Consider the following 24,187-nt stretch of genomic DNA (forward strand, 5'->3'; position numbering starts at 1 on the left):
CTTTAGTAAAAAAAATTTCTTATCCTACGAGGACTACTATCTCCCTATGGGTATAAATATGTACACCCGGGGTTATTGTAAGATATCTCCACGATCAATACAAATACTCTCGGCGCATCGCCACCCTCTTTACTGAGGTTTTACTTATCACGGCGGAACTTGGCACCCAACGCGGGACTGCATCGGTTTTCAATCTCCGGCGAAGGGGTAAGTCCTACGTTCCGCCGGCCCTGGTAATTGTATTGGCTACATCAGTACATTGGCGTCCTACACTGGCGTCGTTTAAGGCTGCATCAGTACATTCGACCTCTTGGATTGCTCTAGTTCGGTTGATATTTTTACCTACCAATTTATCATATGTCTCTATTAATCTAGTCTTAGCATACCGATTTAGCTCTATCGGTTGCTTCTCGCTTTAGAGTTTCTGCCGGTATCAGCTAAATTACCTTGCTAGATTAGATTAGCTTAGACATCTACCATCTTGAAAATCAGTTAATGGCTTGATTGTCTAGATATTATGTTTCTTTTCATACTTAGTGCTGCATCAGTTAAATTTGATCTACTAAGTTGTACTTAGAACCATAATCCTAGCATGCTTTTTAACTGCCAATAAGGGTTTCATCGGGGTTTTAGCTGATGAGGTATCTAGAGGTTGCATCGGCTTACAAGGATTGCTTATAGATTGGATTTAGTCGATGACAACAAAGACTTTATTATTTATCTAATCTTGTGGATTTTATGACATCGGATCTCCAGTCGATGTACGCTTTAACCTTCAGATCAATACTTGTTCTATTATATCATACTGCTAGCCGATTGATTTATACTGGATTATATTACTGTGATACTATATTACCATCAGTCGATTGACTTTATATCATTATTTACTCAAGTATCAGAATCTACATTAGACATATAGCCGATAGCTCAAAATACTATCGCAATCGATTGGTTTATAATGGATTATATTATTGTGATACTATATTACCATCAGTCGATTGTCTTTATATCATTATTTACTCAAGTATCAGAATCTACATTAGACATATAGCCGATAGCTCAAAACCCTATCGCAATCGACTAGTATCAGCATCGGCTGGAATTAATTAATCCATTGGCTTGTCAGCGGATCGGCTATTTGATTTGTTGTTTACATATCTTGTCAGTTGCAGGATCAAACTGACTGGAATGTCCGTATATCATCAACCTTTGGACCTGCACTGGAGCTAAGTAGATCTCCCAGGCCAGTGTGTGTTTTTCGCGTCAAAAAATGCTAGTTCACAAACACTCACAATATGCATGTCGTATATGCGGACTACCATACAATATGCTACTAGCCCACTACTGACAACCCATCTCCCTCTCCACCTTGTCGTCCCCAATTACAACACCGCCCGCACATGAGGCATGAAAGGACCATGTTGCCACTCTATGTGATCTCTCAACAACACTAGTGAGCTCAACCTCCTTGTGTCACCCACACCTCTTGCGGCCGATGGTTCCACTAGTCTCCCCTCCCGCCTTTGACCTTCTCCAACCTAATTGATCAACGCACGTTTACTCCATCGTCAACCCTGTCTCCTGACCCAGCCAATGGCACCGTTGCCTCCTCGATATTACCCATCACTGATAGGTCACTTCCACGATCATCTCTCTAAGCCTAGTCCTCTCCCCCATAACCCTACCACGGAAATCCTAATCTATCGCCACGGCAGATTATATCAAAAAATAATACCGCTCTTTATATATAGTGGTATTAAAACATATTTACAACACCAAATGTATAGTAGTAGTAGGATTAGTAAGAAATCATTGGGGTCATATGACCCAAATGCCTCGCCGTAGGGGAGTCCAAAGCAGGCGGATGCCATCCGCCTCAGCACCATGGGGCGGTGCGCGTGCCGTGGCCCGTGATCACGGCCATTGGAACCCCGGCCTTCGCACCAACTAGGATGCAATTAATTGATCCCATTTTATGATAGATATGATAAGGACATAACCACCTCTCTCCATTACCCACATAGAGTACTTCAATTACTATACATAGCGCATATATATACACCGTACGTTGTACTAACCGTATCCGGTACAGCATTCTGAAATAAACCAATAATCAAATCCGCCGTCACAAACGAACCTTCTAGAAGCTTCCGAGCGGTACAAAAGGGAATAAAAGTGCATGTGTTTCAGGACAGCTAGCTAGTGTCGTGTTATCTACACGGGCCCACCTAGCTACGCGCTTCATGACATCATCGACGACGACAAGCCGCCGCCGCCGCCGCCGCCCTTGGACACGGCGACGTAGTTGAACGGCGCCGCCGCCGACAGCCGCCTCGCACCGCCGCTCCTGAAGAACTCGCCGCAGTGCCCCGCGCCCGATCCGGCCGCCGCCGACGACCGCGGCCTGAAGGGATCAGCCGCGCCGCCGCCGCTGCTCCCGCTGGACCCGCTGCTGCTGCGCACCGACGGCGGCGCGGCGTCGACCCTCTTCCGGCTCATGTTGCACGGCTCCGTCGCCCTGCCGAAGCTGCTGCCGGGCCTTTTCAGGTGAGGCATCGCCTCTTTCTCGCTGAACAGAGTGCGCAGCTTCTTCTGCTCCTGCATCAATGCAATTTTAATTCCAGTGAGTTCGTATAAAACGCAGAATTGTTTGGTAAAAATTCACGCGAAACTGTTAAATGCTCATAAAAGATCGAAAGGAGTTCATAGTCCAAATTCTCAGCCTATACAGGGGTATGGGCCTGAATTTGGCCCATTGAAAAGAGGCCCAGTAAGATTGTAATTACCCGGAGGCGCCTCCTCTCTTCTTCCTGCCTCAGCCTGGCTTGCTTGTGCTCTTCCAACACGGCGACCAAGCGAGCCTTCACATGACAAGAAATGAAACAATTTCATCAGCTGCTACGTGCCTATGCCTATGATATGTCAATCCTGATGTTTGTGTACTAGGGTGGAGAGAAAAGCTTACCCCGTCATACAGAAAAGGCTTGTTTCTTTCGGTCTCCCAGACTAGTGTTCGACTCATCAGGTTGTCGATCATTGCTGTGGATTAATAATCATCAATGGACTATTTCAACCCCCAAACATCTTCTCAGTTAAATATCTGATTCAAGAAAGGGGTTAATTGAGATGTTTTTTTTAAATGTACCTGGAATCTTGTTGATGATAAGCCTTGCCTTTTCGGCGCGTTTCAGGTTCAGACGCGCTATTCTTCCAGTATTGAATCTGTTCTCTTCCTGAGACCACAGATCACTTGTTTTCAGCTATCTTCAGGTCGAAGAAGATATTGGTCAATGCATTCAATTCACATTTGTAGCAATTGGCCTTACCAAATTGTACTCCTCGAGCCATTTCTCTTCCTCACACGCCAGCAGCCACTTGTTGATCTTGTCCATGATTTCTTTCCTGGACTGCTGCTCCTCCTTCGCCTTCGCGATCTGCTCGTCGATGCTGGCCATGAGCTCAGAAGGATTCACAAGGCCTAACAAGATGACATTAACAACAGAAACATGGTTAAAAATCATCTCCCATCTGACATACATCTCGTCAGTAAGTGAACAAAGAGCTAGCTGGTCTGAACTCTGAACTTCTTACCAGAATCAATCAACGCGATGGACTTCTCCGGCACAGTGCTGGTGTCAGGCTCGACGTGCATGCTCCTGCAGATGCTCTCCAGCTCCAACCTCCTCTTGAGCACGAGCTCCTTCATCCGGCCAGCCTTGAGCCTCGTCAACCTCTCGACCTCCTCCTCCGTCTGAACAATGCAGGCGAGACAGTGAGCTGATCAGTACTGACGCTGCAGATACAAATCTGCAAATACTGCGTCAATCAAGCAATGGCAATGTACCTTCTTGATGGTTGCGATGGACAGCACGCCGGAGGACAGAGCCTCCTCCCTCGCCGGCCTCAGAACGGCCGTCGCCTTCCTGAAGCTCCGCCGCTCCTCCTCCGGCAAGTCCATCAGGTCCCAGAGCTCGACCAGTGGCACCACGGCCTCTCGCAGCTGCGACGAACAAGTGCCGATCAGTGTCAGGCCGTCTGGCAAATCAACCAAATCGCAGCAAGAAAGCATGGATGAGAGTGGCTGATGCTACTAGCTGGAGTAGCTACCATGGCTGCTCGCTTGGTCTTCTCCGACGTGAGCATCGCGACGACCTGGGAGAGGCTGGCCAGCGTGCTGTCGCTGATGCTGGTGGGCTTGCCGGGATCCGCCGTCTCGTGCAGCCCCGGGTGGACCTCGTTGACGATGGCGATGAAGTCCTCGCCGAGCACGTCGCACAGGGAGTGCACCTCGGTGACGTGCTCAAGAACCCTGTGAAGCCGGTCAGACTGCAGCCACAGCCACAGACAGAATCATGCCGTCAGATTGTCACTATCGAATGCAGATGTCGCAGATGATTTTCCTTTTAATTGTGAAAGGGGATGCCGAAGATGATTGATGCTGACAGTGATCAGTATACTAGTACTTCTCATACATATTAATGATTAATTAATTAATGTCAGCTAAGTTTGAGAATGGCTCGTGGATATCTGGGTTTAATCGTGGCAGTCCATACTCCAGAATCATAAGATCCTCCCGGAATGTTCGCTAGCTTTTCAAATCACTGCAATAATGGCTAGATTTGAATGGACAAGTGAACCAACACAACGGCATGAAAATACAGAACAAGGCCTAAACTGATTTCCTACTAACTAGTTGTTGGCAGGTCTGTCATACTCATATATGGATGAAACATGATTAAAACGCATTATTTCAATTAGTACCTGTCCTACTCCTGAAAATCAACCTGATGGCCTTTTTGAAAAGGACATTGGTTATGGTTTCTTTGCATCTAAATACCTCAGATCAGTTACAACCAAATAAAAAGAAAAGAGTACTGAAATTCTGAAGTTTCAGAGGCGTGTGTTGTAAAAAATAGGATGAGCTACAGTACCTTCTCTTTCTGAAGACTCGACAGGCGTGCTCTGTACTCGTTGAGCCTCCTGATGGTCAGATCATGTTCATCGAACTCACTGGCTCTTGGGGAATTGTCATAGCCGTAGCTCCTCCCTGAGATTTCTGTTGATATCTTGTCGATTTCTGATCGGATGGCAGTGAACTGTTTGCTCCGTTCTGCTTTCATTGCCCTCAGCTCTTCCAGCAGGTTTGTTGCTGCTGACACCCGGTCGTTCAGCGACATGGTCCATTTGTTCACCTAAAGGAAACACCACAATAGTATACCAGCCTGAAATTAGTAATCCAGGTAGAAGCTAACTTCACCAAACAAATGATTTCCGCTGCCAAATTGATAGCTGTAATTACAATGTACTTGTTAACCTGAATGTCTTTGTTGATTACAACGGGTGCTCTACCTAGTACTACTTGTACTGATTTTTGGAACACTAGACAATTAATGGTTGTAGTTTAGAAACTGAAAATTATTCATGCAGGCAATATAATGAGAAATTTTACGGTTCGTGAGAAATACCTCGAGGTACCTAAAATTTTACACTTTGGTACCTCGAGATACTTACTACTGAAAGTATCAAATTTTTAAGCTAGAAAATGTTGTTGGAATTAATAGATGAGCTAAGGCCCATTCGAAGATTAATTCTTTGGAAAATCAAAAAAGCCCACCTCATGGGATGGCATGTATATGGAGTTTAGTACCACTTTGCTTATTCTAGGAGAGGGGGACCTCCTTAAAAGGATGATGTCCTCCTAGCCACTTGAAACATGTGTAGTGGAGAGAAGAGGGGAAACACACGCGCGTGCTTGCTTGGCCTGGCAGGGGCAGGCGGCGCGCGTGCACGACGTTACGTGTCGAACGGTCCGCAAAATTGGCTCCTCACCCTTGCGCAGATGCAGCCTCCTTTTACAGTTTTGTTTTGCTGCGGGAAATTCGGATTTGTTTTGTTTTGGAAATATTCCGAAAAATCCGGTACGTGAAAACGGCATGGAGTCCGGATAGGTTACGCGCGAATTATCCGGTTCGGTTTACGCGGGCGCCCTGATCAGGCGATCTATCTTTATATAAACTGAGCTGCCGCCTTCACGCAACACACGCGAAATTAATCTAGGGTTTGCCTCCTACTCTGTACTGCGCCGTCGCTCGTAGACTACTCCATCCCGCTCGCTGGCGTGCACTGGCGATCGGGAGAGCCGGTCTCCGAGACCTCTGCTTTCGACGTCCTGCACCGGGAAAAGGCGGCAATAAGGTTTTTGGGAAGCGCTTCGCGCGACTGCTCCCTGTTCGTCCGCGACGGCTCGCCTTCCTCTCCGCTCGCGTGCTTCGTACCTTCGTCGACGCTTGCAACCGCGAGTAGTTCCTGCCGAGCAACTGGTATTTCCGCCACCTCGGTACGTGTTCGACATGTTGCGCATATTTGATCTGTTCGTGTTTTATTGCTTAGTTTACATGTGTAGATCTAATGATGCATTCAATTTAGTTTACATCTGCAATGTTATGATTTATTTATGGAATAAGTTAAATCATTATGTGCTTATAATTTCAACAAATGTAATATCTCTTGATATTTTCTCAAGAATGGTAAAATTACCCCAAAACTTAATATTTTCGGATATCAGGTATCTCGAGGTAAGTACTTTCTCAAGCACCGAAAAAAGTCTCACTAATCATACATGGACATGGGTGAAGCTCTGAAAGACTGAATCTAAGTAAACATTTTGATTATTTTCGGCTTGTATGTGATGTTAAAACAGAGTATATGGCTGTTCAAATGTTACCTTGAGCTGCGGGCTGCTGTCGGCGCCGAGGGCGGCGGTGAGCGCGGCGATCTCGCCCTCGCCGGCGGCGAGCGACTGGTGCAGCGACGCCCGCTCGGCGGTGGCCTCGTCGACCTTGCGTCGGTACACGCGCATGCACTCCATCTCCAGCTCCCGCACCGTCCGCTCCCTCTCCTCCCTGCTCTTCCCTATCTCCCCCCACAGTTGCTGCAACCAAAGCCAACCTCCACACCGTCAGCTAGCCAAACCACACAGCTTGCGTACGCGCCCGCAGCTCGACGCCGGCGAGGAGAGGCGACCCTCACCCTGAGCTCCGCGAGCAGGGCGCCGCAGCCGCCGGCGGCCTCGGCGCCGCCGCCGCTGATTCCGTCGGGCCCCGGCCATGAAAGCCGCATCGCCGGCATGCCGTACAGGAGCTCCGCGGCGACTTCTCCCATGGCGGATGGCGAGCGAGCGCGCGCACGCTTGATTGCGAGGTCGAGAGGGGTTCTTTTCGCGGTGAAGAGGAAGATGGCGGGAGCGGGAGACGTGTTGTTGGTTGGAGAGAGCAGTATATATGGAGTAGGTCGGAGGATTCGTGTGGCTGGGCCCACTTGCAGTCACTGTTGGGAGGGGGAGTGGGGCCAGCGAGTCAGTAGTAGAAGCCAGTGGCCACGGGTACACAGAAGGTACAGGTGTGGCCAGCCATGGCCGTCTGCATGATTAATTCCATGTAGGCCAGGCCAAAAAAAAAAGGAAAAGAAAAGAAAAGGAGAATTAGGAAGTAGCCTGGCTAATAAGTCCGGGGTTTTCGTTTTATGCTTGCTTGTGCTGCAGGTTTTGTGTCTGTCTTACATGTCTAAATAACTCTGCAGTTAGCACGACAAAAGGACACACACGAGTCTGTCATGCAGGATTGTTATTGACACTGAAATTAATTAACGTTTTTATTTTTTTATTATAAGAACGAGCCTGCAAAGGAAGATGTATAGATGAAAAGAAAGTACAAATTAGTCGAATGATGGAATGAGAATGACCGATGCATTTGCACCGAAAAAAACCAATTAAATAGGTTTGCACATCAGTGTAAAATCAGCAGTGTAGTATTGAATGGCAACAAGGGTTTTCATTTTCAATCGGTTCGAAACCCTTTTCGATCCGTTCGGCCTAACGGAAAGATGTTGGAACGTTCATTTCATGCATGGGAAAAACGTATCTAATTGAGAAAGAGACCATCTTTAAAAAAAGGTGTCGGAAAGAGACGCCTATCGTATCGGAGATCAAATTCATATTCCCATATACAATACAGTAATATATATACACATATATACTTTGATTGATAAAGCATTCGATGATTCGTTTAGTTCTGTTTAATTAGTCTTTTCCATTAGGGTTTTTGGGGCTTTGCATTAGGTTAGCAAAAGAAAGGGAGAAGAAGCATCTTGAGGTCAACTACTACCAAAAATCGACCACACACCTAATGGTTATGATTAGGAGTTGGGGAGTTGCATGGTGTGGTGTTCCTATGCTTTTGTCTCATCACAGTGGTTGCATACATTGGCTCCAAATCATCCATGGGTTGGTGTGTCCCAAATCCTATCCTAAGTTCCTAACCCCCAGCCTAGCTCCTAATTTTAATTCAAATATATGTTGCATACATATTTTTGTCTTAAACAGGTTTACACTTAACTATGCTTGCTTGTGTGGGACCTAAACATGATGCAAACATTCTAACAGTCCAAATCAACTAGGGGCACAATGGCACATAGTTTAAGCTCAAAAGAGAGTGTGTGAAGGTTGCATCCAGCAGAGAGAGAAAATGTATGAGGAGAAAATGACCTCTTAACAGATAAATTGACATTCTAAAAAAAACAGATAGATTGCACAGAAAATTTCCATACCAGATAAATTCGCTGGCTGATTATGAAATTGACAGTTAAGCAGGTCGAACAAACGTAAGAAGGCATGACAGAGAAAAAAAAAGACAAAATTGGTTATATAGCATCAAAAGTTCACGTTTTTGTTTTTATAGCACTGAAAGTTACCGGTTCACTTTAATAGCACCAAAAGTTCACCCTGTTCTCATTTTTAGCACTTCCGTCAATTTTTCCGTCCGTCTTGATCGTTATTGATCCAGCCATACACACGATATGACATTTCTACTCCTCATTGATATGCATTATACTTGTACTTATAAGGGGTAGAAACGTCATATCGTGTGTGTGACTGGATCAATAACGATCAAGACGGACGGAAAACGATCGAGAATTGACGGAAGTGTTAAAAATGGAAACGTGGTGAACTTTAGGTGCTATTAAAGTGAACCGGTAACTTTCGGTGCTATAAAACCAAAAACGTGAACTTTCGATGCTATATAACCAATTTTGCCTTAAAAAAAAGATTGTTGAGTTTAGACATCCATGATATGCTCCCATGCATATACATATTCCCGAACAATTGCTCCTACTGTAGACTGTACCTAAAAAAACTTGAGTATGTAGTTTTGGCCCGAAGTTGTTTTTTTTCTTCTCTTTTCTCTTTTACGGCTTCTGTACCAAAAAAAAAAAAAACTTGAGCCTGTTTCTCCTAATATGAAATGGTAGTCGCTCGAGCTCTTTTAAAGTGCTCTTCCTTAAACCTAACAACAAATTCAAAATCTAGACCATTAATTTTTTTATTTGCGTTATATAACAAAACGTATATTTCCTCCTCCCTATTAATAGACCACAGAAAAGAACTCGTGTCCACAATTATCCATTCAATCTAACCACGCATGCAAAAAAAAATAGTGGTATACAAAGATGATAACACTCTAGCACATTAGTATGGACCAATATGTCAATGATTTCTATTTTAAATTTGACTTATTAATGACATCTCTGAAAATTCAAAGTAAATACATGACACTAAGATGTATCAAAACTAATTTTAATTTTACTTGACAAGTATACATGACAACTGTAAATCTCAAATTTCTGAATATGCGAAACAGAAACTAAATATGGTTCGAATCTCAAAATATTTTACGGCCGTTTGATTAAATAAATTAATAGTGGATAGAAGGTATAGTACTACTGCACAGGATCGTCGTCCGTGTACATGCCCAATCAATTTGTCGAATTGTCACTGTGGCAAAGGATATATGAGAGCGTTGACGTGGAACAACCAGGTAGTTGGCTGATTGGTGCCAACACGGCAGGAAGAAATTAAAAGTGAGCCGAAACCCAAATAATCAAATATCCAGCGCGAGAGAGAAAGCTAGCATAGCTTTTCAAGTTTTGACAACACCATAATGGTTTGGTGATAAAAGACGAGTCGCTCGAGCATCTTTTCAAGATCCCCGATATAAAGCTCAGTAAAGGTTTGCTCAGTGCGGTTGCGTGTGTATGGGCTAGTTTTCCCAAAGAGAAATTTTATGGGTACTTCTAGATACCTAAATTTATATCTTTTTGAACGCGCGAAAGAATTACATGTCAATATATTAGAAGAAATGAGATTTTGTTACGCAACACAATCACCTAAATTTTACACTAAATATTTTTTGGTATCTCGAGGTAATACATGGAGGTACCAAATTTTACACTTTGTACTTTTTTAAATATGGTAAAATTACTCTTTCTCGAAAGTTTCACTTTTTCATTGTATCAGGGTATCAAGCAAAACGTTTATTTTTCAGAAACAACCGATAAAATGTGTTAATAGTGGGAGAAGAATGTGTTGGATAAGTCATAAAAATGTAGGAGCAGTGCAATGTATGAGTAGCATTCACGTGAGAGGTTTCCCAAATCTGAGCACTACCATTCATCAGGTGTATTCACGTCTCCTAGCACGGAGTTCTGTTTTCTTTTGGGAACAAGTACGACGTAGCTAATCATATGAAACTAATGAAACTATTAATTATGAGCAGGAAAGATGCTGAGACTATCCAGATTAGATGTGAACAACCCAAATCAGCAAGCGGCTGCATTGGCTGTCCCTTACCCGGCCTACAACAATAATTCAAGGCACCAACCATCTTTGCTTCCCAACCCTTGCTTTCTTTTTAGCTGATGCTTTAATTTTCTTGGACCGTTACAAAGTTTGCAATGTTCCATTACCTAATACTATTTCGAACAAAGTAGTTTTAAACAAAACGACCGTACTCTTTATCCCCTATACATTTTATTGTATGGCTCTATGCCTTTGTCTCTAAAAGTGCATGGGCATAGTTAGTACCAAATCAAGGTTAGTTAGACCTCCTTTGTTGAGCACACAATAATTGACAATGTATGCTCGAACTTTGAACCTGTTATTAATTATCCTATCAAAAGTAGACATGATATTGATAACTATCTGGTTTGGATAATGCCAAGCTCTGGAAGTTGTGAACACAAGTCTTCAAAGGAATGGACGAACCAACGGACCAACCGATTGAGAACCATCTAACGCATATTGCATAAACAAAATAAAAGCATCAGTGCAGTGCCCTTTGTGTTTACCTTCTAATCACATAAAATGAAATTACTCCAGATCATTCGGTTGAAGCAGCATTGCAATTGGAGGAGAGCTTAATTATAAATTAAAAATAATTATGAATTATTGAACAGTAATGCCATGCCCATAGAATTAACGGCACTCAGTATGGGTATATGGGTTATGGGACTTCGATAATATGAGTAGATCCCAATTGTCGAAAACAGTATAAAACAGAGTCCACATGGAGAATTTATATGGAAAAAGGCATGTCCCAATTCCAGATTTTGGCTATACCGAAGGCAAAGACAAGTGTGGTTCTCTGGAGCATCTATTGATCACAATGCATAGTCATATATAGTAGCAAAATATATTAGCCAATCAGTTCCAATTTGGTTAGCACAGTTAGTGGATAAGCAGTATTCAAATAAATTACCAATAAGTTAGCAAGTCCTGTTTCAAATGATTGCCAAATCAGAGCATTCTTATGATGCGTTCTTTTGGGCAGTTCGGATCAGCTACTTCCTTGTCTTTCATGAGTATGTTTTCTGAATTGCTAAATAATATGTTTTTTAAAATAAATACTTTGTGTAAAAAAAGTTTTTGATAAAATGAATATTAATCCATTTTTAAATCTACAATAGCAAATATTTAATTATTCATACATTAATAATCTACTTTTATGTGCTGCAATTAGCTCATCTTATATGGCCCGGCTCGAACGCAACCTTAGGACATGATTGAAGCTAGTGCCTAGCCCATCATTTTAAGCTCTGTCTAAAATGGAAAATAGGCTGGTTGGATAAGGAGGGTGATTGGCGAGGGTTGGGTAGAAGCTAGAGTCCAATCAAACAGTTTTAGCTTCAGCGGTGAGTAGGGCCGCTGGAGACGATGAGATGGGTTAGAGACCATAGGTCAAGCTGGGATGGACTGCGTGGGCCGGTGAGGTGCGGTAGTTGGGCCGAAGGAGGGAGAGAAGTCATGGGCCAGCTGAGGAAATTTGTGTGGGCCGGCCTGCTAGGTGAGGGGAGGAAAGAAAAGAAGAGGAGAGATTGGGCTGAGAGAAGGAAAAGGAAAGAGGGCCCAAAGGAGCAGTTGCATTTGTTATTTTCTTGAGATTTTCAGAGGTGGAATTTGGAAGAATTTGAGAGGGAATTTGGATTAGGATTTGAGTTTGACATTTGAACCAAGAAAATTAAAGGGAGTCCAAGGAAGGTATCAAAATGGGAATTTGATATTTTTAATTCAACTTGATTTTTGAGGGGATTTTGTGACGAGGGGAAAGAGAGAGATTTGAATATTTTTCACCAGATTTGAGTACGAGGGTTATGTTTGAATAAGAAATATCAGCAGGGATTCAAGGGAGGATATTTTGGGGGTTTTCTGATGAACTTCTTGACTTTGAAATTTTAGGATGGTTTTTTGGAATAACTTGTACAAAGAATTTCAAAGGAAGATTGAATTCAAATTTAGACCTTGACATTTAGGAAGGGTTTGAAACAGGATATTGAATGTTTTTTTATGGGGTTTGGATCTTTGAATTTCAAAATATAGGGGGAAGATGATGGACTTTACAAAGGGGTGAATAGTTTGATGTTCAAAGTATTCAATGCTTTTGTGAATTCAAGTGAAAAGCTTCCAATGGGGATTGAGATGAGATTTTGAATTTGATAAATTTTTGATGCGGTGAAGTAGATAATTATTGAGCCATTTATTGGAATTGTTTTAAGACATAATTTGAATACAATGTTTTTTAGATATATTTTTGGAGCGAAATTTTAGGGTAACAAGAAATGATTTAATTAAGATCTTTGGCACGATCCTAAATATAGAGAACCGGAATTTAAAACATAGGATTTTATTAAATTATTTTTGACTGTTACAAGAAAAACATGGCGTTACACTCTGTATAGAGCCTGAGACAAGTAACAGGTGCAGCCGTATATATATATATATATATATATATATATATATATATATATATATATATATATATATATATATATATATATATATATATATATATATATATATATATATATATATATATATATATATATATATAGGTTATTCCAAGCAAACCCTAGGTGGCAATATAAATCCCAATAAACCCTAATACCCTATAAATGTATTTATGTCATTTGTTCCAAAATTTTGGTTGATGTTTCTCCATGATATGCTTTACAAACGATGACAATATATTGCTCTTGACATACAGTAAAGGGCTATAAAGCAATTTTCTAAATATGCTCCTTGCATCACAAGAACAATCTCTCATTTTATTCCTATTGACTGGATGGCATATTGAAAATGTGCCTTTTAATTTTAACTGGTACCTAGTGCTTATTAATTATCACCCTAATAATTATCAGTTCACTCCATACTATTCCATTGTAATAATAAAAATTGTAACGCACGGACACTCGACTAAATATAGATGGTAGGGAGGGAAGTCAAAAGTGGTTGCAAACGGCCACGCAACACACGAGGCACAATTAATTCTTTGATCGTTTCTTTCCTCCTAACAACTGTATACTAGGCTGTATCTCTCTCGCTCTCTTGTTGTTCCCTCCTCTCTTCCTCCCCTCGCCTCTGCGTTGCACCACCACGCTCGTCTGCCTACCCGCTGCTTTGGCTGTGGAGAGCCCCGCGCCTTTGTCTCCAGCCTCCCTCCTACTTCCCTAACGCTGAACGAAAAAATTCATGACTCATTAGCTCGCTCGGCTCTTCACCAGCTCGATTCGATTCATCGTATTTTTTCTAACGAGTAAAGCTATCATTTCAGCTGGTTAGCCATGTCGGGCCAGCTCGAGCTAAAGGTGGTGGGCTCACGAGGTGGACAATCAACATGCTGAACTCCCAACTTGAAGAGCACTTCTCTCCACTATAGGGAAGGAGTAGCCCAATTCTCCCCTAGGCCCATCCAAGCCCAACAAGAATACTCCTCCAAACCCTAATCCTCCCATACCAATTGCAATTGGTTGATCCCCAAATCACTCCAGCCGCCCCCCTGGCTGGCTCTGCCTCTGGCTCCGGTTCTTGCCGCTCGCGATCCCCAAAGCGCGGCAATCCGCCGCACGCGCGCGCGCGCGCTCGCACTCCCTCCGCCCCGCCGCGCCGTCCCTCCTGACGCGGCGTCTCGCCGCCGCCGCCGCCGCCGCCAGGTTGGTGGTCGTCGCTTCAGGTTCGCGGAAGCCAGCGCGTGGGCAAGCGTCCTGGCCTCCAGGGACGAGCCAGGGTTCGCCGGGAAGGAGGACGGTGAGTTCATTCCCCATCGGATTTTCCAGCCATGGCGCTCGACCCCGCCGACGATCCGCTGCTCGCCGATTGCAAGGTAACCGTAATCCATCTAATCTTTTTTGAGTAAATTTCACAAAACTACAGGTATTTTGCATAATTTATCACGAAACTACAAATTTAAGAGCTTGTTTCACAAACCTACAGATTCAGTGTCTCCGTTTATCACAAAGCTACAGGTATTTTGTACAATCTATTACAAAACTACAGATTTAAGAACTTGTTTCACAAAACTATAGATTTAGTGTATTCGTTTATCACAGAGCTACACATTTAGTGTCTTTATTTATCACAAAACTACATATTTAGTGTCTCCATTATCACAAAACTACATTTTTTAATAATGCTAAAACCTGTAGATTTGTGATAATGAAGATACTAAACTTGTAGTTTTGTGATAAATGAAGATATTAAATCTGTAGTTTTGTAAAACAAGTTCCTAAATCTGTAGTTTTGTGATATATTGTGCAAAGTACCTGCAGTTTTGTGATAAACGAAGACATTGAATCTATAGTTTTGTGAAACAAGTTCTTAAATCTGTAGTTTTGTGATAGATCGTGCAAAGTATATGTAGTTTTATGAAATTTACTCACCTTTTTTTTTTGGGGTGGGGGGGGGGGGGGTTGCGGTTGGTCTGGATGGATGGTGCCATGTCTCTTGCTTCTACCTAAAGCCCTCCTCTTCCATCCGTCCCGATTCATTAAGATTTTCCAACTCGATCTGCGTATACCGCTCCTTTCTTTACAATTCATCAGTTTCATGTTGCCTTAGATTACCCCCATTTTTCATGTTACCACTATCTTTCTTTTATCAAGAACCCATCTTTTTTGCATTTCCGGCTGGAATGCAAGGCACTGGGGCAGCCACTTGACAGCATGCTTAATTTCTTGTTCAAAAGGTTGCTCACAAATCTATTGTCAATGCTACATTAATCTTTTTTCACTTGTGCTGTTTCCCATAGCTTGGCAACTTTGTCTTACTAACGTTGCTATATGGAACACATTTGGTGGATGGATTATTTATGTTGGTGAGCCCAAATAGCTTATGCCTCCTTTTTATGTTTAAACATCATTTTGCATGCAGTACAAGTTGAATCACTTTAGAATAAAAGAGCTAAAGGATGTCCTGCATCAGCTTGGACTTCCAAAGCAAGGAAGGAAACAGGTTTGTTCACTGCATCTTCCTTCATCTTTTTCATTACACAATTACTTTCTAGTCATCGCTTAATTAACACCAATGGCGCTAGTTACCATTCTTCCTTTTCCTTTTCTTAACTACGTAAAATCGCTCCCTCTCTTAAAAGAACTTCCTAAAAAAACTGGTCCACCCTTAAAAAGACATCGTCTAAAAAAAAATCTGGTGATCCTGTAATCCCGTTACCATGTATGGACATGTAACTAGTATTGTGGGAAAATGTGAGATTCAGTTGGGTTTAATGGCCTCCATGGCAATAGCCCAGACATATTTTGCAATTAAATTAACTTGTATGTGACTTCTAGTATTGCACATATGGGATTTGTTCACTTATGGACCATTTGGGTCTTGTGCTTTCGCTTCATTTACAGGAACTTGTGGACAAAATTATAGCAGTATTGTCTGATCAACAAGAACAAGGTACATTACACTGTTGCTTTTGAAATTTTGATATTTTTTACTGGTGTCGACTACTAAAAGGTCATGATTTCATTTTGTTCTTGCAGACTCCAGATTGAATGGCTTGCCAAACAAAAAGATGGTTGGGAAAGAAACTGTGGCTAAAATAGTTGATGACACTTTTGCGTGAGCTTACTTTCTTTATATACCTTTTTCAATGATCCAATTAGCTATTTACAAGGCATTATAAACTTTGTGTACTGCTTCCAGAAAAATGAATGGCTCCACAAATGCTGTTCCAGCCTCTAGAAATCAGACTGACTCGGGGCACATTGTAAAGCCTAAAAGGAAGTCAGATGATTCTGCTCAGTTGGATGTCAAAGTCCGTTGTCCCTGTGGTTATTCCATGGCCAATGATTCCATGATTAAGGTACTGTTCAGAAATTCATATTACAGTTACAAGTATAATCATGCAATATCTAATTGTCCTCCACCAGCCAATCCAACAGAACCTGTAAAATTTCTTCTAAACCTTGTACTGATCATGCTGAATTATTTGGGTTACTATTCATTTATGATTTATCCATCATGAGTCTTATGTGCTGAAACTTGAATACAGCTAATTGTTTTGGGTTACACATTTATTCATCGTGAGTCTTATGTAAAACAGAAATGTTATACCAAATGTAGCACCTAAGTGTTGTGTTATTTCATTATTTCAAAAATTGGTAGCATCTCGTAATCTTTTTCGTGACAGTTCCTGTTGCTTGCTTCTGTTTAGTGTTATTATCCACAATTTGTTTGCCCCTTTTCAGTGTGAAGGTCCACAATGCAATACACAGCAACATGTAGGCTGCGTTATCATATCTGAGAAGCCTGCAGACAGTGTTCCTCCAGAATTACCACCACACTTTTATTGTGATATGTGCCGAATCACTCGAGCTGACCCGTAAGTTCTTCTATACTCTCTGATGTAGCAACTCATCCTTACTGAACCACCCAATTGTCCTGCGATCACATGCTTAATTTCTTCCTTGTGCCATAATGATGTGGTATATCAAGTTCTTCATGGTAGTTCAAGCTCAAACATCTTATTCTTTTAGTTCTGTGGCATTATTTATTTATTTATTTATAGAACTATTTTTTTTCTGAGCAAAACCATTTTTTCTGTGAACTTTAAAACTCTATGATTTCTCTTTATTCCCGTTATGTGCGTTTTCTTGTACGACATTGTTAGGCTGAGTACATAATTTACCAAATTCCTATTTGGTCTTGATATCATAGCATATTGTTCTAACATGATTTCCTTCTTTAACTTGCAGTTTCTGGGTTACTGTTAATCATCCTGTACTTCCAGTCTCAATAACTCCCTGTAAAGTAGCATCTGATGGGTGAGTTATCTATTATTTTGTCACCAAAGAACATTATTTAATGTTGGTTCCCAAAATGTTGGTATTGTCACATGTGGAATAGAAGGGTCGATCTGGGGGCAAGTGGGCAGGATGGATCCTACATTGTTCTCCACTTCCTTTTTTCCCCTCTTTTTTGTTTGTGATTCATGCTTATGTCCAGGTCATATGCTGTACAGTATTTCGAGAAGACCTTTCCGCTATCAAGAGCTAATTGGGAGATGCTTCAGAAAGATGAATATGACCTCCAGGTTAACTCCCTGTTCCAATGAACCATCATTAATTTTGTTCACGATGACCATTCCTAATCATTTTGAGCCATAACTTATTAAGATCTGTAAAATCGAACCTTTGCAAAGACATCTCAGTATAGAGTATAAACTATGGTTATTATGCTTTCTTATTGATTTTATGCTAGAGAATATTTGAGTTGTTTGACCAATATGTATCCAATTATGGCCTTGATTTTCTGTTGCATTCTTTATTTTCATGCAGGTTTGGTGTATCCTATTCAATGATAGCGTACCTTTCAGGATGCAGTGGCCTTTACATTCTGATATTCAAATTAATGGTATATGCCTGAGTTTTCTGTGCAGCAATGCATATTCTATAACAGGGTTAATAGAAAACGGTTTATTCAGTTAAAGAATCATGTCCTCAAACTCATTGCAAATGGTATATGCCTGAGCTTACTGTACGTAACAATGTATATTCTATAATAGGGTTCATAGAGAACGGTTTATTCAGTTAGAGAATCACGTCCTCAAACTCATTGCACTAGTTTTGTTTGTATAATCCATGCTAGACTAACAGAACAGTGTCGTGGAACATACATTGTTTAATACGCTGCTTTGTTATCAGCAGTTCTTTTACAGCTTGTTGAATTTTTGGACGGTGTGTTTTCTGCCTTGAACTTGGTTGAAGGGCCTCATAATCTCTTGGCTAATCAGTGTTTGCTGTTAGGATGTCTTGAGCTTATGTTTTCTGTGGTACAATTGAGCCTATTTGCCCAAGCTAGGTGGATGATGGTGCCTGTTACTGCATTAAAAACCAAACTTCATCTTCAGCTCATATTTTGTTGCATTACCAGTTGTTTTGCTCCTCGTTTTACTTTATTGTGGGTGATTTGTGCATGCACATCTTTTTGCATCTATGTTTTCATGCACTTGCATATTCCTTTATTTCGGCAATTTAGAAATGTAGCACCTTGCAAGTTTACATCCTTTTAGCTATATCTGATCTCTTGTCACTTCATACGTTATCTTAAACATGCCGTGATAAATGGTCATCTGTACCGAATAGTAGTTGAAATGTTCAATCATAAATCTGAACTGTTCATGTTGGCAATTGGTTTTCTTTTCTTCAGGTATTCCTATTAGGGTTGTCAACAGGCAACCCACACAACAGTTAGGGGTGAATGGTAGAGACGATGGTCCAGTTGTAAGCATCTTATTCTCATAAAGCATGCTATTCTCTTATTCAATTATTCATCTGAGATATTATATACATCATCTCTGTCAACTACTAGCTATTCTGTTTGGATATTTAATCCTCCCTGCCCATTTTTCTGTATCCAGTTAACAGCATATGTGAGAGAAGGGTCTAATAAGATTGTCCTATCTAGAAGTGACTCTCGCACATTCTGTTTGGGAGTCAGGATTGCCAAGAGGAGATCTGTAGAACAGGTAACTGCTTCTTGTAAGTGCACAGCCATTGTTAATCAAAATATTATTCAGAAATACATTTTTAGCAGAAAAAGGTTGTTCTGGAATCTGGATCAGCATACAGTTGGGATATTTCTTGGTCATCTGATCTTGATACCTCCCTTTTTCACAACAAATGCTTGATGTGTTTTAGCTCATTTCCTTCCTTTTTCTTTTTACCTCTGTATGCTTATCCATTCGTATATCTATTTTATGTGATGAAAAATTCCAAACAATACTTAAAACATATGTAGCTTGTTGGATATGGCCAGAACTCGGTCGATTCTCTCAGCATCTACAACACAAGCTGGTACCTGGGAGGAACATGGCAACTCTTGAGATTTAGGAACCCTGTTTTATTTATCAAAGGTCCTCTAAATTTTCATAGCATACAGGTCCTATCTTTGGTGCCAAAGGAACAAGATGGTGAGAACTTTGATAATGCCCTTGCTCGTGTGCGTCGCTGTGTTGGTGGTGGAACCGAGGCAGATAATGCTGACAGTGACAGTGATATTGAAGTTGTAGCTGATTCTGTCTCTGTGAATCTCCGATGCCCTGTAAGTACTGTGACTATTTCTGAGAATGCTTTAGGTCCTTAATGATATTCCTGTTCATTGGAGTGTTGGCGTATATGCAGTCTAAAGTTTTTCTATATATGTTGCACCCCTGACACTATAGGTCTTAACTTTACTCTTGCTTGAATTATCATCTGTATGTGTTCATTATAATTTTCAACCTGGATGTTTTTGTGATCCTATTTTACTAACCATATAATGTTTTATTCATAGTATGGCTGACACTACTTCATGCAAAGTTAGCTATGAAGTACTCCTATGATATCTGTATAATGTCTCATGAAAATGCCTTTTATCTTGACAGATGACTGGTTCAAGGATCAAGATAGCTGGCCGGTTCAAACCCTGCGTTCACATGGGTTGTTTTGATTTAGAAGCTTTTGTGGAACTTAATCAACGTTCAAGAAAGGTTTGATTATCTTTCTCACATCAGTTAGCATGTTTCTCTCTTTTTCCTTGTCTAACCAAACTATGTTTCTTCTTGTTTGCAGTGGCAGTGCCCAATTTGCCTGAAAAACTACTCTTTGGACAACATAATCATTGATCCTTACTTCAACCGCATAACTGCTTTGGTGAGTTTATAGTGGAAATGAATTTCATGTTCGTATCTACACCATTCCATCATGCCATCTGCTGATTTGTTGTATTTTGTCATCTAGGTCCAAAGTTGTGGAGATGATGTATCTGAAATTGATGTCAAGCCTGACGGTTCCTGGAGAGTCAAGGGTGGAGCAGAACTGAAGGGTCTTGCACAGTGGCATTTACCTGATGGCACTCTCTGTATGCCTACAGATACAAGGTCCAAGCCCAACATAAGAATTGTAAAGCAAGAGATTAAAGAAGAACCGTTGTCTGAAGAAACAGGTGGCCGTCTTAAGTTGGGAATCAGAAGAAACAACAATGGCCAGTGGGAAATTAACAAGAGATTGGATTCTAACAATGGTCAGAATGGATATATTGAAGATGAAAACTGTGTTGTTTCAGCAAGCAACACTGATGATGAGAACAGCAAAAATGGAATCTATAATCCAGAACCAGGGCAATTCGATCAACTAACCAGCAATATCTATGATCTTGATTCTTCTCCTATGGATGCACATTTTCCTCCAGCACCAACAGAGCAGGATGTAATAGTTCTGAGTGACTCAGATGATGATAATGTTATGGTGTTATCACCTGGTGATGTTAATTTCAGTTCAGCACATGACAATGGGAATGCATTCCCACCCAACCCACCTGAAGCTTCAGGAATTTGTGGGGAACAACCTAGAGGAGCCGGCCCAGATGTGACTTCATTTCTTGACGGTTTCGATGATCTGGAACTGCCATTTTGGGAATCTTCGAGCTCTCAAGATGCTGCAGGCACACAGGTGACAGACAATCAATGCGAAATGCAAAATTTCATTGTCAACCATCAATTTTTGCACGAGCCAATTTTAGGGGTTAACTTGGGTGGAACAGCAGCATCAAACACACTGGAATGTGAGCATGATGGTGCGTTACAAGCTTGTCAGTCGAGTGATCAAGATGGTGATCAGAATCAAACATGCCATGATGGGCACTCCGGGGATTTGACAAATCTTAGTATCATTAGCACTCAAGATAGTTTAACTAATGGCAAAAATGCTTCTCAGAAAAGGACAAACTGTGAAGATGGCACGGCAGGTTTAGACGGTATGAATGAACTAACCAGCTCCTGATTTATGAGTTCTTTTGTTTTTCTCCCTCAATAATAGTCTAACAATGCGCTGCAAAAAGTATTAAATATACACCAACCTTTGCAAATGCACACTTCAATATAGAAGTATGCCAGGTTTTGTTCGTGTCGGATATTAATATATTATTTCACAATCGTGGCTATAGTGCTGCGTAGGAAGACATAATATTTGAATCCATATGTGATGCAGGCTCAGTTGTCAGGAGCGCGAATGGCTTGAGAGGAGAGATGCCACCACTTGGGCAGGAGCAGGATCGTACAGTTAGACAAAAGTTGATATTAACAATCGAGTCAGACTCTGATTAGCAGCTGATGCTATTTGATGTATGGTCCCTGCTATAGTGCTATGCCCCCCAGATGCATGCACCATCACCATCACTTATTTTTTGGCTGTGCACTAAGAAGGGCATCACTTCTTTTTTGGTTGTGCCCTAGTTGAGAAGGGATAGATGTTGGAGCTATGGTGGATGGATTGATGTTTGGCGGCAAGAAGCTGGGTCGGTTATCCTTGCTTCTACTAAGGTGGTATTGATTGATACAGTTAGGTAGGGTAGGTCCATTGTGTAGGCAGCAATTTTGTAGCTAGCTTGCATATACATCACAATGGAATTGCAGTGACAGAAGTTAGCTGATGTAAATATCATATGATGCTTTTCTGTTGCCTGGTGTACATATTATATGATGTTTTTTTTTTCTGTTGGTTGGTTACATATAGAGAGTTACTCCCCCTGGTGATGTGTACTTGACGTTGGTAGTGTTATTTCTTATTAGTAACGTCAAATAAACATGACTCGGAGGGAATACTATTTGTTTTTCTCAAATTTGTTGAAGGAAGTAACAAGGTCAATTGGTCAGGTGGTGAATACTGCTTTCGTCTATATATTCCAGACGTGATAAGATGCTCATCCATGGAAGTGCAAGTGGTCTAGCTAGCCTTTTATTAACTTGCTAAGGACTTTCACAATGCACTGACGTGGCATTCAGCTCGAGCCAGCCATGTCAGAGATTCCACTGCTAAGGGCTTTCATAGTGCACTGATGTGGCATTCAGCTCGAGCCAGCCACGTCAGAGATTCCACTCCACCGTCTGCCAGTTCTGTTGCTTCACAAAGAACGCGGAGCCAAATATTGTCATAAGTTCTTCGTTAGATTTCGTAGGTCTGGACCTACTGCCTACACCTTTGTGTCCCGTGCCACCTGCTCCAGCTGCAAGGGAGAGGATCGGAGGATAGGTAGCGAGGAGAATGGGAAAGGAGCGGCTAGATCCGATTGAAGGAGCCTGCATCAACCACCGTCGAGGAGCTCAATGGTGGCGGCAACCCCCTGCGATCCTCCCTCCGGCGCTGGATCCGCCCACCGATGGCGGCGAGATGTATGGACCGGGCAGGAGAAAAGCAGACAAGGGAGGAGAGGCACATGCGCCACAGACCTTGTCGAAGCTCGCCTTCGCCGACGCCGCAGCCGTCATCAGAGCTCACCTCGACCATCGGATTCGAGACTGGGGGACGAAGATCGTTAGTGGCTTAGGCCCGAGCCGCGGTGGGGTTTCGGAGCCCGCGAGCTCGACCGCAGCCGCCTCCAACTTCAGATCCGGCGAACTCAGTGGCGCCATCATCCGCGGCTCGGTCTCGGCCTAAGGTGCTGCCCCACAGCCGCTTCATTCCCTGCCCGACATGTTGCCGCTTGGGCAGCCCACGCCTCGCTTCCTCTCTCAGTGACTGGTGGGGAAAAGCAAAGGGAAGAGAGAAAGAGAGATGAGAAGATGAAAAGTGAGAAGCAAGAGGAAGATGAAGATAAACATTAAGTTTTTCACGCAAAACGAGGTGGTAATAACATGTGATTAATTGAGTTTTAATTACTACAAACTTGAAAAATGGATTAATATGATATTTTAGAGCAACTTTCATATAGAAAATTTTCGCACGAAACATACCGTTTAGCAGTTTGAAAAGCGTGCCACGAGTATCCAAATTTTTATCCTATGGCTGTAGAAGAAATGAACAGGGCCGAAGGTGTGACTCACTGTAATAAGACTCCTATTTAAGACTACATGCATAGGTGGTGTTTCTTACACGGTTCCTATCTAGTTGGTGACTTTAACTTCTCAAATGTGGTACCTGCGGAATTAATCTTCCAGCTAGTGATCCATGTTTTTGAGGATAAGTAGCATAATTTCTTAATGATTTCTGTTGGTCGTACGGGAAGCAAGCCTAATCCAACCAGGTGGGCCACTCTGGTTGGCCCTCCACCACTTAGCACTTACTATATAGGCAAATTTTGCTACATGACATTGTGACTTCACGGTTTTAGCTGTAGTACACTGCGCGAAGTTACTTTAGGAGAAATGCATTATGTAAATGTGGTTATTTGTCAAAGGACACTCCATCTATTAAATTAATGTTTTTTGCTGACTACGAAGTTACTTTAGGAGAAATGCACTATGTAAATATGGTTATTTGTCAAAGGACACTCCATCTATTAAATTAATGTTTTTTGCTGACTAGATAAGAAGGGACCAAGATACCTCTAAAGCAGCCAAAATAAATGGTGCAATCATATCGGTTTAATAGTCTGCTGGGGCGTTTTAGCATTGAGAACACATCTCTAGCCGTGTGGAGTATGCATTCAGGTTGTGTGAAGAATCCCACCCCTCCCCTGAATACACACTGTGGTGGTGGATAAAGGAAAAGTCTATACGTACTAACTTTTTCTTACTAAATTTTTACTTAACACTGACAT

The 24,187-nt window shown here is 41.9% G+C and overlaps 2 protein-coding genes across 2 annotated transcripts; one reads left to right on the forward strand and one right to left on the reverse strand.

Annotated features, from left to right (window-relative positions):
• Positions 1-1,988: 1,988 nt before the first annotated feature.
• Positions 1,989-7,272, reverse strand: LOC4333924 (65-kDa microtubule-associated protein 6). Its single transcript, XM_015773390.3, has 11 exons — positions 7,030-7,272; positions 6,725-6,931; positions 4,932-5,192; positions 4,108-4,326; positions 3,845-4,000; positions 3,592-3,751; positions 3,327-3,478; positions 3,146-3,233; positions 2,966-3,039; positions 2,787-2,861; positions 1,989-2,598 (listed from the first exon to the last, which is right to left on the reverse strand). The coding sequence occupies exons 1-11, from the start codon at positions 7,159-7,161 to the stop codon at positions 2,242-2,244; spliced, it is 1,881 nt and encodes a 626-aa protein (XP_015628876.1). The 5' UTR covers positions 7,162-7,272; the 3' UTR covers positions 1,989-2,241.
• A 6,878-nt stretch (positions 7,273-14,150) lies between these two features.
• Positions 14,151-22,270, forward strand: LOC4333925 (E3 SUMO-protein ligase SIZ2-like). The gene is made up of 16 exons (NM_001418595.1): positions 14,151-14,489; positions 15,536-15,616; positions 16,018-16,066; positions 16,153-16,231; positions 16,316-16,475; positions 16,861-16,994; positions 17,368-17,436; positions 17,618-17,705; positions 17,950-18,025; positions 18,821-18,894; positions 19,032-19,139; positions 19,553-19,714; positions 20,037-20,141; positions 20,224-20,304; positions 20,392-21,406; positions 21,640-22,270. The coding sequence occupies exons 1-16, from the start codon at positions 14,445-14,447 to the stop codon at positions 21,753-21,755; spliced, it is 2,442 nt and encodes an 813-aa protein (NP_001405524.1). The 5' UTR covers positions 14,151-14,444; the 3' UTR covers positions 21,756-22,270.
• Positions 22,271-24,187: the final 1,917 nt, after the last annotated feature.

The sequence above is a fragment of the Oryza sativa genome, chromosome 3 (assembly GCF_034140825.1).
Source record: "Oryza sativa Japonica Group chromosome 3, ASM3414082v1".
Classification (NCBI taxonomy): Eukaryota; Viridiplantae; Streptophyta; class Magnoliopsida; order Poales; family Poaceae; genus Oryza; species Oryza sativa.